The sequence below is a fragment of the Miniopterus schreibersii genome (assembly GCF_964146895.1).
Source record: "Miniopterus schreibersii genome assembly, chromosome: 9".
In the NCBI taxonomy this organism is placed as follows: Eukaryota; Metazoa; Chordata; class Mammalia; order Chiroptera; family Miniopteridae; genus Miniopterus; species Miniopterus schreibersii.
The window spans coordinates 39807895-39820095 of record NC_138118.1 but is presented as its reverse complement, the minus strand read 5'-3'; the positions used below and the strand labels follow the sequence as shown (position 1 = coordinate 39820095).

The 12201-nt window shown below is 37.1% G+C and overlaps 1 protein-coding gene across 2 annotated transcripts in view; it reads right to left on the bottom strand.

Moving 5' to 3' along the window:
* The window catches only part of VPS41 (VPS41 subunit of HOPS complex), a 184657-nt gene that overhangs the window by 111787 nt on the left and 60669 nt on the right, over positions 1 to 12201 (bottom strand). For both annotated transcript variants that reach the window (XM_081147818.1, XM_081147819.1), the window contains 2 exons: positions 5494 to 5556; positions 2085 to 2150 (listed from right to left, as the gene is read on the bottom strand). In XM_081147818.1, coding sequence (XP_081003944.1) covers positions 2085 to 2150; positions 5494 to 5556 — 129 coding nt within the window. The remainder of the gene's footprint in view (positions 1 to 2084; positions 2151 to 5493; positions 5557 to 12201) is intronic.

The following is a 12201-nucleotide window of genomic DNA, read 5'->3' as shown; positions in this document are numbered from 1 at the left end:
AAGCCATGCTTTAATCTCTGAATTCTGAATTTTTATGAGGTAATAAAAGTTTATTGTTTATTTTTTATTTTGTTTTTTCTCCTTTAATCCTCACCCAAGACATGCTTAGAAAGAGGAAGGAGGAGACAGACAGAGAGAGAGAGAGAGAGAGAGAGAGAGAGAGAGAGAGAAACATTGATGTGAGAGAGAAACAACTCTGGCATGTTCCCCAACCAGGAATTCAACTAGCAACCCTTTGGTGCACAGGATGACACTCAACCAACTGAGCATTCCAGATGGGCAAAAGTTTATTGTTTTAAGCCACTTAAAAAACAAACAAAAAAAGTGGCTCAGCATTCTTTATCCCCACTGAGTTTTAAATTAAAAAATGCATGACTTTAAAGTACAGCTAAGTGAATTTACGCTATAAGTCATATAACAAGTCCTACCAGAAAAGAGTTCAGTAAAGAAATACTTTAACAAGGGGAATTTTAAAGCTACTCTTTCCTGAGGTCAACAAAGACAAGTAAGGTAGTTTGGTCAACTGCAGATCTAAGATAGAGAATGTTAGAATTAAATCTGCAATTCCCACTGATTAATCTCACATACATTTTTATATGAGGCTAATGAGACTACAACCTAAAGATAACGGAGGGTTGTGGGGTGGGAGAAAAAAAACTAGCTAGCTCTCAACCAGAAATCAGAGTTGGTAAAATCTTGGCTTTGTGCTGTGAAATGGAATCAGAATCTACAAGACCTGTCACTCAACCATGACAATGAACTAAAACCAGTTCTTGAGAAATGCTGGGTAAGGTAATGACCAGTATGCTTTCCTGCCCTATTGAAACAGCACACTAGTTCTGCTCCCTTAAAGCAAATTGGTGATTAAGACACTCTTTGAATTATTTTACAAGGACAGTACTAAGCAGGCACCACCCCTGTCCTCAAGATGACTCCTGAACCAAGAATCTTCAGTCTATGAAACTCTAATAAGTTCTTTCAATAAGGATGAGTTGGTGCCTAGAGAAAATATGGACAAATATAGAAGTGAACAATCAATTCCGTTTTTTCTCTTGCCCATCAACTCTACACCATAATTAGCAAAGTTCCAAAACCCTCTAATAAAAACTTGCTCCCCAGCACTACCACATGCCACCCTGTTCTCACTAACCCTTAAAATTTGTCCAGATTGGGGAGACAGATTTAAGCGGTGCCTCCTGTCTCCTGAGGGTCATCTCAGCAAAGAAAAACCCCCTTTCTTCTCTCCAAAGCCAATGTCATAGTTTTGCCTCTTATGTGCATCAGGTAGCTGGCCCTAGCTTGGTAACACTATCATTCTGTGAAGCAGCAGAATAAGGGAAAAAGATAGCTATCATAAACCATTTGAAAACATTCAGTATCTGAGCCTCAAAGTAGCCATTCTACAGCTATACATTGCCACAGAAATAACCACAGACCGCTTCCTTTCACTGAGTTCAAAAATGAATATGAAATAAAACGCACAGTGCCAGCACAGTATAGCATTTTGTTATAAAAATGTTTTTGAAAATACCACTGGTTAATAAAAATAGAAAAAAAATTAACATTCTACAAATAGAAATATTGTTTTACAATTTACTAAAGCTATAAACAAACATATAAATGCACAAAAGGATTATTTTACTCTCTTATTTTAAAACAGTGCTAAGATAATAAAATATGCCAGAAACAAGTCAGTAAAAATAGCCAGAACTGTTCTAAAACTTTATCAAGGCCTGCGAGATTTTCTACAAAGGGAAAAAAGAACACTAATTTAATTGATTTTGTTATTTTTAAATGCTACCTCTTTTTTGTGGAAGAGACAATATTTCAAAGTGTTAAATGATAGTTTGAGTAACAACCTGTCTCTTTTTCTCCTGCTCTGAAGCTATTCCAAAGGAATGTCAGTGAGAAACACACTGGGCCACACCTCCCTCAAGAGATGATGGTCTTATGATTTCATTATGTTGTTGTTTATCAAAATTTCTCCTAATGAATAGTCAGACATTAAAAATATTAATGATAAATTAAAGAGCAAACACACACCCCCTCTCAAAGACTGCATGTGATGCAGACAGAGTATTTACCTTCTTCCCTCCAGTCACAAACTGCTTGCAGCTGGATCTCACGAAGTGCGGGTGCACAGCGATGATCTACAGGGAACAAGAACCTGACGCTAGTTTAGGAGTCATGGTTAAGGCACAGAATAAAAACACTTCATACATTATAGGCAGCATAATATAAAAATTATCCTTATATATTGGTAGGAAGTAATCTATTCAGGTAATATTCTGCAACAATTGAGGATATCTGAGTTCTGCTCATGTGAAAATATTTCTTCTATGAAGCCAGGTCAAAGCTAAAAGATGAGAGTGAATTAGTTCTAGTTTCTGGCTGAGTGAAGAGTCTCCCTCCTTACAGACCACAAGGTAGGGTCAATCAAGGCAGTAAGATGTCATGAATGTTTGCAACTGAATACAATTCACGAAAGATCCCAGAGAAAGAACGCAACTAGCTCTGTCCTTCACCAGGATGCCTTCCAATGATTGAAGGCACCAAGTGGATCAGGTAGTGCAATGCAGCCTCGGAGACATTGAGCGTAGTTGCATCAAAGAGCCACAGGACCCGAGAGTTATGGAGCTAACCATTCAGGACCTTCCCTTTTACCTCCACCCTCAGTTCCTGTCCCCCTGGTTCTCACTCTCTCTCCACTCAGCCAATCTCTTCCCAACCTCTCACACAGGTTTTCTCCCCAGGCTTCTCCACCCCCATCCCTTCCCACGTCACTTGCCAGTGGCTTTCTGAAGGTCTCCTGGCACCACTTGGTACAGGACTGCCTGTGGGATCCCTTCTATGGCTGTAAGCCTACTCATACTCTGACTGTATCCTCTTACCCCCAAACCCCTGTAATCACCAATGCATTTTGGGTTGTTTTTTTTCTAACTTAACACAAAGTACATTTCCAGGAATTTTAAAAATCCACACAATTATACTTTCATAAACCTTCAAATAAATATATCTTTTGTTCTTATTAACTGATACATTTCCACCCTCCAGTGGAATAAATTCCTCTTTCGCACTGTCATTTTTAGGGCTTCTAGCATGACTCCTCTTTCTCTAACCATTCCTCCCTCCTCCCAGGTTAGCCTTTCTTCCCTTCAACACTTTCCTAATCTACTCCAGATACCAACAAAATCACTTATTCTTTGTTTTACACTTAAAACCTCTCATAAGAGTCCTTTTAGCATTCTTATAAATACATAACTAGATAGCAACTATTATTCCAGACATCCTCTATGCAACTCATTCACATTATCTTATCCCTTTCTCCCCTTCATCTCTAAGGAAACAAGGCAGTCAGGGTTACTGCCCTTAACTGCTGCTTCTCCACCACCCAACTTAGCAATAGTGAGGCTCAGCTCAGCTCCTTCCTGCCAGTCTCACAGGCAGAGGCTGCAGGACTCTTTCCAAGGCTACTCTCCCTCCCTATGTAGTTGATCCCATTCCTTACTGCTGCTCCACTAAGTATTCCCTTTCGTTTTCAATCTTCCTTCTCTACTGATTTTCTACCATATACCAAAACACGATCTGCAGAAATCTTCACTCGGCACTGCCCCCCTCTCTATCCACCAGATGATCTCTCTTCTTTGTTACCAAATTTCTTGAAAGAAGAGTCTATACTAGTTGTTTCTATTTCTTTATCTTCAGATTACTTTGTAATATATGGTGATCCTCCTGCTCTTGAAACTGTCCTCACTAAGGCTGCCAGTGACTTTATAATTACCAAATAAAATGCCCTGCTTCTGTCTCCACACTGCCTTCCACACCACTGCCCTCTCCTTCCTTCTGGAAACTCTCTCCTTTGGCTTCCTGACACCTGTTTTCAATCTCCTCTGTTCCTTCTAACTGATTCTTCTTAGATCCCTTGCTGTTGTTCACTCCCCCCCCATCCCACACTGCCTAAACCTTTTAACTTAGATTGTTCTACAATTTCATCATCAGTTTTCTTCTCTGCTCACTCTTTAACTTTTAACTAGATAATATCTTTAAAAGTGGCTTTATCTTACTCAACTGTGGTTATCAACTTTGTGCTTCTAGGGCCAATCTCCATCCTAAGCCCCACACTCATGTTTCCAAAACCTCCATAATATTCCTAACAAATGTAGTATAGTTATCTAAACTCAAAAGCAAACCAGCAAAGTCCTTACTCAAATCACCCCTTATTGCAAGATGGCATTCCCACACCAATGCCAAAGCAAGAACCTAGATTTACCCTCATCTCCTTCATCACCCTTCATCAAATCCATCACCAAGGCCGGCTAGGTCTACTTCCCAAAGGCTTTCCAAATTCATGTCTTCTACTCCATCCTGAATACAGCACATTTCACTTTATTGCACTTCATTTTATTGAGCTTCACAGGTGTTGTGCTTTAACAAACTGAAGTCAAGACCAGCAAAAAGATTATGACTTGCTTTATTGTGATACTTGCTTTATTGCAGTGGTCTGGAACTGAATCCACAGGATCTCCAAAGTATGCCTTTACTCACTATTGCTCTTTTTACTGAGATCCTGTAATGCCCTGCCTGGAGTACTGCATAAGCCTTCTAAATTATCTCTTGTCCCCAGTCACTCTCCTCCTTAACTCACCCTGCTTTCTAAAACACCATCTAAAGCCATCTGATATTTTCTCCCCTTTAACTGTCGATCCATAAATGTTACAATAAACAAGTGAAAAAAAGAAATGACCTCTTCCTTTAACAACTGTAATAATCATTTTAACTAACGTAACTGTTTATCTAAAACTGGTCTTCTTGTCTTGTGGCTATCAGCCTCCCAGTCTATACTGTATATAGTCACCATATTAATTTTCCTTAAGCATACCTGTTTATGTCACTTTTTTGTTCTTAAACATTCAATAATTTCTCCTTATCAGATGGAATCCAAATTCCTTAGCCTGAGTATAAAGCCAGCTCCAATCTGCCCATACAGCATTCCTGCCAAGACAGTGTTTCATGCACCATCTAAACTAGACCATTTGCTACTTCCCGAACACAATTTGAAATTTCTAGCCTTTCCATTTCTATTACATTGTTCTTCCACATGGAAAGCCAACTTCTCCATCTGCCCTGTCCATTTACTAAAGCCCAAACATCATTCCATCTAAAGCCATCACTAACAAGAACAGCTAAAAGTAACTTCTCTCAGCTTTGGACTCCTTAATATTGTTTATACCAACTTGAGTCTTTAATCACAGACTCTGTGTGTGTGTATCATCTCACCCACTATAAGAATATTCATGCAGATATACTGAGATCACAATCACATAGTATACATCCTGTGCTCCTTTAAAGCATCAAATAGGACCTAGAGTACACTGTGTTTAATAGATGCTTATTGACAAAATGAATGGAAAATTGGTAGCACTCAAAGTATTGTAATCCTATGGCCTTCATTGAGAAAACCCTTAGAAAAATTAAAACTTACTGAATACTTACCTTAATGGGACAGTCAAAAATCTCATGAAATTCTTCTCCAGAATACAGTCCAAATACTTGCACCTAAAAAATTAAATAGATCCTGTCATTCCACTATGACAGCAACAAAGAAGGCTGCTGAGTCAGTGAAGACATATACTTTAAAAAAAAAAAGTAAAACATTTAATAATCTAAGACCCTTGTGGTCTCTATTTATACATCCAATGAAAACAATTCTAATAGGGTGAGAGTACTCCACTATAATTAAGCTTTTATAAGCATCTCATGGATAGAGTTCCCTTTACTCACTACACATTTTTTTTAATTAAATGATGCCAATTTAAAAAAATAAAACACATATATGCCCAGCCGGCTCAGTGGCTGAGCATGGACCTATGAACCAGGAGGTCACAGTTCGATTCCAGTCAAGGCACATTCCTGGGTTGCAGCTCAATCCCTGGTAGGGGGTATGCAGGAGACAGCCCATCAATGGCCCTCTCATCATTGATGTTTCTCTCTCTCTCTCCCTTCATCTCTCTGAAATCAACAAAAAAAACAACATATTTTAAATAAATAAAACAAAACATATATGAATAGGTTACTAGTATTCTTTTATTCCCATATGCTATCCCTAAAGGAAGTCTCTTCCTTCCCTTAAAGGAAAAAGGAGTTTCTTGAGTCATATATAAATCAACATGCAGATCAATATTGAAAGAAATCGAGTAACTGCACTTCACTTACAATCTGATGCTGAATATAATGAGAGTGTATAAATATATGGTTTAAGTTTCTACTTATCAGTGCCTCCCTTAAAATTGTTCCAGGCTACTTTATTCATACTTAACCTATTTTCTGAGTTGTTTGCTTAAAAATAACTGAATAATAGACATATGTTATAACTTTATAACATAGAATTATAACACAAATTATAACTTTACAGCTTTACAAACTTTTATGATGTGAACATACCCCTGAAACTACCACCCAGACCAAGAAGGAAAACCCGAGAAGCTCCTTCTCGTCCCTTCCCAGTCACAATCTAACCGCTACTCTGAAATGGATCACCATAGTTAAGATGTGGTGGTGTCCGAATTTTACGTAAATGAAACCATTAGCTATTTCACTGGCCTCTTTCACTCAACATTTTCTTTGTGAGATTTATCAATACCACTGTACAGCAGTAGCTGATTTCTTTTACTGCTGTGTAGTATTTCAATGTATGAAATTTATGTATCATCCATCTTCCATCGATCATTCAGATTATTTCCAGACTGGGGCAATTATGATAATGCTACAATGAACACTCTTTATGAATCTTTTGGTGCACTTTTATACACATTTATATAACTAGGAATGATACTGCTGAGTCAGAGGTTATGCATCTATTCATATTTAAGAAATGGCCAAACTATTTCACAAAGTGGTTTTGATCAATTTACACTCTCACTAGCAGAGCATAAGAATTCCAGGAGCCCTTAAACACTTGGAACTATTAGGGCCACTTAGAACTATTTCCTAACACTTGGGATGTGTTTACTGTTTTTCTAATCGCTACAAAAGTGGTATTTTTCTTCTTTAAATTCTGTAAGAATTCACTAGTGAAGCCATCTGGATCCAATGGCTTCTTTGTGAAAAGTTTTTAATTACAAGTTCAATTTATAAAATAGATATAAAACTATTCCAACTTTTGATTTCTTTTTGTTTTAACCTTGGTAAGTTGTGAGTGGTTCATTGTTGCAAGTTCAAACAGGGAAATTTAGTTATGTTATAATTTTGGAGATAAATCTATTCACTAAAACCTAAAATCTACAGGAGACTCCATTCATTTTGTGACTATTGTTTTTATACCCCTGTGCCAATTATGTCATTTGGGTTCCAAGAACAGCACAAGGTACAATGTAACACAGAAGGAATTTGATTTACCCTGAACTAGTCTGTTAGAATGTATTCTTAACATGACAATACATGTATGCCCACCACCACCTTGCTTCTCATTGTTTAGAGAGTATCAAATCACTATTTTTCTATAAATGTATAAGCGTAAGATGCAATAGACTTCTTATAAAATAGTGATTAAGAAACAAGAACAAAAAGCATTGCATTCAGAGTTTTACTTTACCCAAGGGAAGCTTAACCTAATTGATCCCCTCAAATCCAAGAAATTCAGGTAAAAGTAGGGGCATATCATCTGAATTTTAATGGAGTAAATCATTAAGTGGTCAACTTACTGAAGTTACCTCAGTATAAACTCATGCTGAACTAGGAAGTTTAAATTCTTCTAACATAAGCTATTTCCCTTCTGTACAACGTGACAACATGGTTATGTGTCAAATGGTGTATTTATTACTACTAACATATCTCTCAATGATTCCACATGCTTTACCTCAGTGGTTCTGAAAACTGACTGCACTGCACAGTTACTAGTGACTAGATTCTACCCTAGACAAATTAAGCTTTCTGGTGGGGTGAAACTTTATTTTTAAAGGTCCTCAATTGATAGGATGTAGCCAGCATTGAAAATCCTGCTCTACCTTACTTGACCCTGATAGCCACAATGCTAGGTATGAGAGCAAACACCATTATGCCTGTTCAACAGACAATTCTGCAGAAAAATAAATGGCTTGCCTAAGGTCATCAAAAGCAAGAAAAATATTCCAAGCCCTATTTTTCTACATAATGTCATTATGTGAGATAGCCTAAAACTTGCAAATAAGAAATATATCTTTCCTTGTAAAGTGTAAGAAAAGTAGAAGAGGAAAAAAACACTCAAAAGTCCCAAATATTTGCCAAACTGAAGTGAAGGTGAATATTAGATTTTGAATTATGCAACTCTATAACAGAGGTTGAAAAATGAAGCAGGCTATTAATTCAAAAGGATAAACTTCCTTCTGCCTTTAGTAAGGTAAAGGTGATTTTAAGAACAAAAGTTAAGTGATGTCCATTGTAAGGAAAAGTATTTGTGATGTAAATAAATGATGTATAAGCCTGTTGAAAATGACTGAGGTATCAGCAAAGGATAGCATTAATACTAGGATTGTGAATCTAATACTGAAAATTAAATTATAAATTGCCAGGGATAAATGTCCCTTTAAAAATTATGAATGCAGCCCTGGCTGGTGTGGCTCAGTTGGTTGGGCATCGTCCCATGCACCGAAACAGTTGCTAGTATGATTCCCAGCCAGGGCACATGTCCAGGTTTCAGGCTGATTCCCAGTGGGGGGCATACAGGACATGGCCAACTAATGTTTCACTCTCACATCAATGTTTGTTTTTCTCTCTCTCTCCCCCTACTCTCCTCCCTTCCTCTCTCTAAAAATTAATAAAAAATATTTTTTTTAAATTATGAATCCAAATTGAAAATATAATGGTAGAGTGATGAGGAGGAATAAACAGAAAAGAGAACAAATCACAGAAGTTCTTAGCAAACAGGCTGACACTCATCACTACCCTTGAGAACTAGTCAGAAGCAAAAATTCTGTCATACCCAGAACAGGGGCTGGAGGAGTGTTCGCTGAAGGCAACAAAGCAGATTAGGACTCTTAGGTCAGTCTCTATTACTATGCTTAACTGAATAACATTTTCCTCAACTGTCCTTATCTTCTCCAGTATAAAAAAACAATATAACTTCACAAGGCATAGAAGGTCTGAGATGTGTGTTTTACTGCTTGAAGTAAAGAAAAGGTACCCTCATGAAACAGTAAGGAAGATTATGTATCTTTCTCCACTTTAGCATGGATTTCTAGCCAGAGAATTGGGTGACAGACCACCTGACAACGAATGACTGTGAATGAGGTGCCCAGAGTGTCAGATGACCCTCCCAATTGGTATTTCCCTTGAAACAGCCTCTCTCAAACCCCGGTTCCAAATAACAACGGGTCAAGAATTAGAACAGGGATGAACATGTAAACTGTCATTACATCGAGGGAGGTAGCCGAAGAGACCCTCACAGGGACTACTGCTGTTTTTCATCTTCTCCACCCATGTAGAGTGTCAGAGAGCAGGCAGGGACTACAAGAGAGGCTCCCACTTCACTCTGGGGCAGCTGCCTTAACTGATTACCTTTGGTCAGAGGAAATTGAGCTCATTAACAGGCCCCCTGTGTGGAGCTAAGAAGTGATTCTACAACACCCAAAATGATAACATGCAGGGTCAAGAGCAGTCATACACAAATCTCTTCGCTAACCCAGGTTTAGAAAGAGTTCCTCTTGTTCTGAAATGGATAAACAATCAACAAAAACACAGGCAAGGGCTATAAAAAGAATACTGCAGAACAAAATTCCAATGATTTTGAGGGAGAAACCTATGCTTTTAAAAATGTTTTAATAGTAACCAAAAAAGAAAGAAAAACTAGAAAACTCTGGCAATTTCAGTAAGAAGAAAAGCCCTCCATAAATCTGGAGCAGAAAGACAGAATGATGTTATTGATGGTGATGACGACAAGGATGATAAAAGCTAATAATTACTATGTGTTTCTTCTGCTCCAGGTACTTTTCCAAAAAATTTACATATATTTACTCATTTATTCCTCCTAATAATCAATGAGGTAGGTACTATTATTATCTCCATTTTATAGAGATGGGAACAGATTAAGGCACAGAGGCATGAATAACTTAGTAGACATCACACAGCTAAAACACAGTGGCAGGTAAATTCCACTCTTAACCATTAGACCACAATGCCTAACACTCTAAGACATATATGAAGTTGTAATTTAAAAAAATTAAATATATATAAGGCTAATACGAAAATAGAGCTGGGAGAGACAAAGATTTCGGGAATATTAAAAATGCAAAATGAAATAACACTCTACTCCACAAAGTAAAGTTGACGCTGGAAGAATAGCAAATCAGCAAAGGGAACAAACAAGTAGAAGAACTCTCCCTGATAAAGAAATAAGAGAATAAAAACAATGAGAAAGCAAAGCACATATGGGGGGGAGGTGGCACAATATGACCAATTTTCTTACAACTTACAAATTTTAGGAAAGAGAGGAAGAGTGAATAGTGTCTATACATTCACCCTCTTACTTTGAAAAGTTTAGGGGGAGAGGTCAGACTGCAATGGGTTAAGAAATGAATGGTTAGCAATAAAAATGGTTAACCTAGGTGGAGAGCTCACCACACACCTGACACCTTGAGACATTCCCACGCAGGACTCCACTGTGCCCACTGCCCAAGTGAGGAAGTGGAGGCACTGGGAGGGCAAACAACATGCCCAGCATGGTACAGGGAAGTGGGACTGCCTCACAGGCATGTCGAATACAGAGCTCTGCTCTTAGCTTCTGCATGACACTGCCTCCAGCCTAAGTATTACTGAGTTTCTTTGAAGAAATGAAAACAAATGGAACTGAAGCAATAATCAAAATCAGAACTGAAGTAAACTTTCCTGAAATGAAAACAATACTTCAGAATATGGATCAAAATAACTTACTGTGTTCCAGACAAAATTAAGGAAAACAGACCCAAAGAGGACATAATTTAACAAACTGCATTATAAAGGCTGTTTATTGTCATTGTTGTTGCTACTGTTATTAGTCTGAGCTCCAAGGCAGGCCAAGAAAAAAATTAAAAAGATTTTGTGAAAGAACAAAGATAGACTGGCCTCAGATATGTCTACAAAAATGAAGGTCAGACAAAAGGGAGCAACATTCCCAAAATTTTGAGAGAAAATATTTCAACTGAGAACTCTATACTACACTGATTCTAGTTTATGTATAAAGGCAATATATGTAACAGATCAGGTAATAAACCTTGTATGTACTTATCAGAAAGTTATGTAAAAATGTATACCAATAAACAGAAACCACACACACACACACACACACACGATATATTTGTGAGCATATGTCAAAATTTAGAACTCAAGCACAAAGATGCCATGGAATAAAGATAGAAATGAACACCAGCTGATAAACAGAACATTTTAAACAACTGTTAGAATTATAACTTTAAAACTGAATACAAATATCAAAGGTTATCTTTGAAACAGAACATAAATATTTATCTAGGAGTCCTAATACATTAGAGAAAGAAAAATCACAACAGCCCTTTAAAGACACATTTATCTAGATACCTGGAGTTTATGCAATAATCTTTGTTTTATCATCATTAGCCACTTTACCAGTTCACTCTATACTAGCTACTCAATTTTCACAATACCGGCTAGCCAGTGGTAAAGCCTAGCTTATATAAAAATATGCACTAAAATACCTAATTTTCAATTCTACCAATACTAATAAAATATATGAGAAAAGTATTTTTTAAAATGTATCATGGGTCTACGCCAAAATATAGCAGTTATAAATTTGACTAAAATAGAAAAACAAAGATGTTTGCCAAGAAGTGTACCCTCAGAGATATCTGAGGGTCATCTCATTATTCCCCAGAAACAGTAGTTAAAATACCCACTTTGCTACATCAAATAATAATTCTTCAAAATTTAAAACTCTGAAAATTCCTAGATGAATCACCTTAATAAAAATTATTTTTTCAATTCAAAAACTGAATATTCTCTTTCAACAAATTAGTTCAATTAAATTGATAAGAGCCCAGAAGAAGAAAACAAAATGAAGATGATCTTTCTTACAAATATATAAATACAAATATGTTTCAATAGTTTGGGTAATTCTTCTCAATTTCTGCACATAACTCCTCCTCCCTCAATCTCTCTTTGACAGTCTGGTTCAGCTCAGAATTTCAGAAGGTGTTATAAAATTTGACAGTGCTTTTT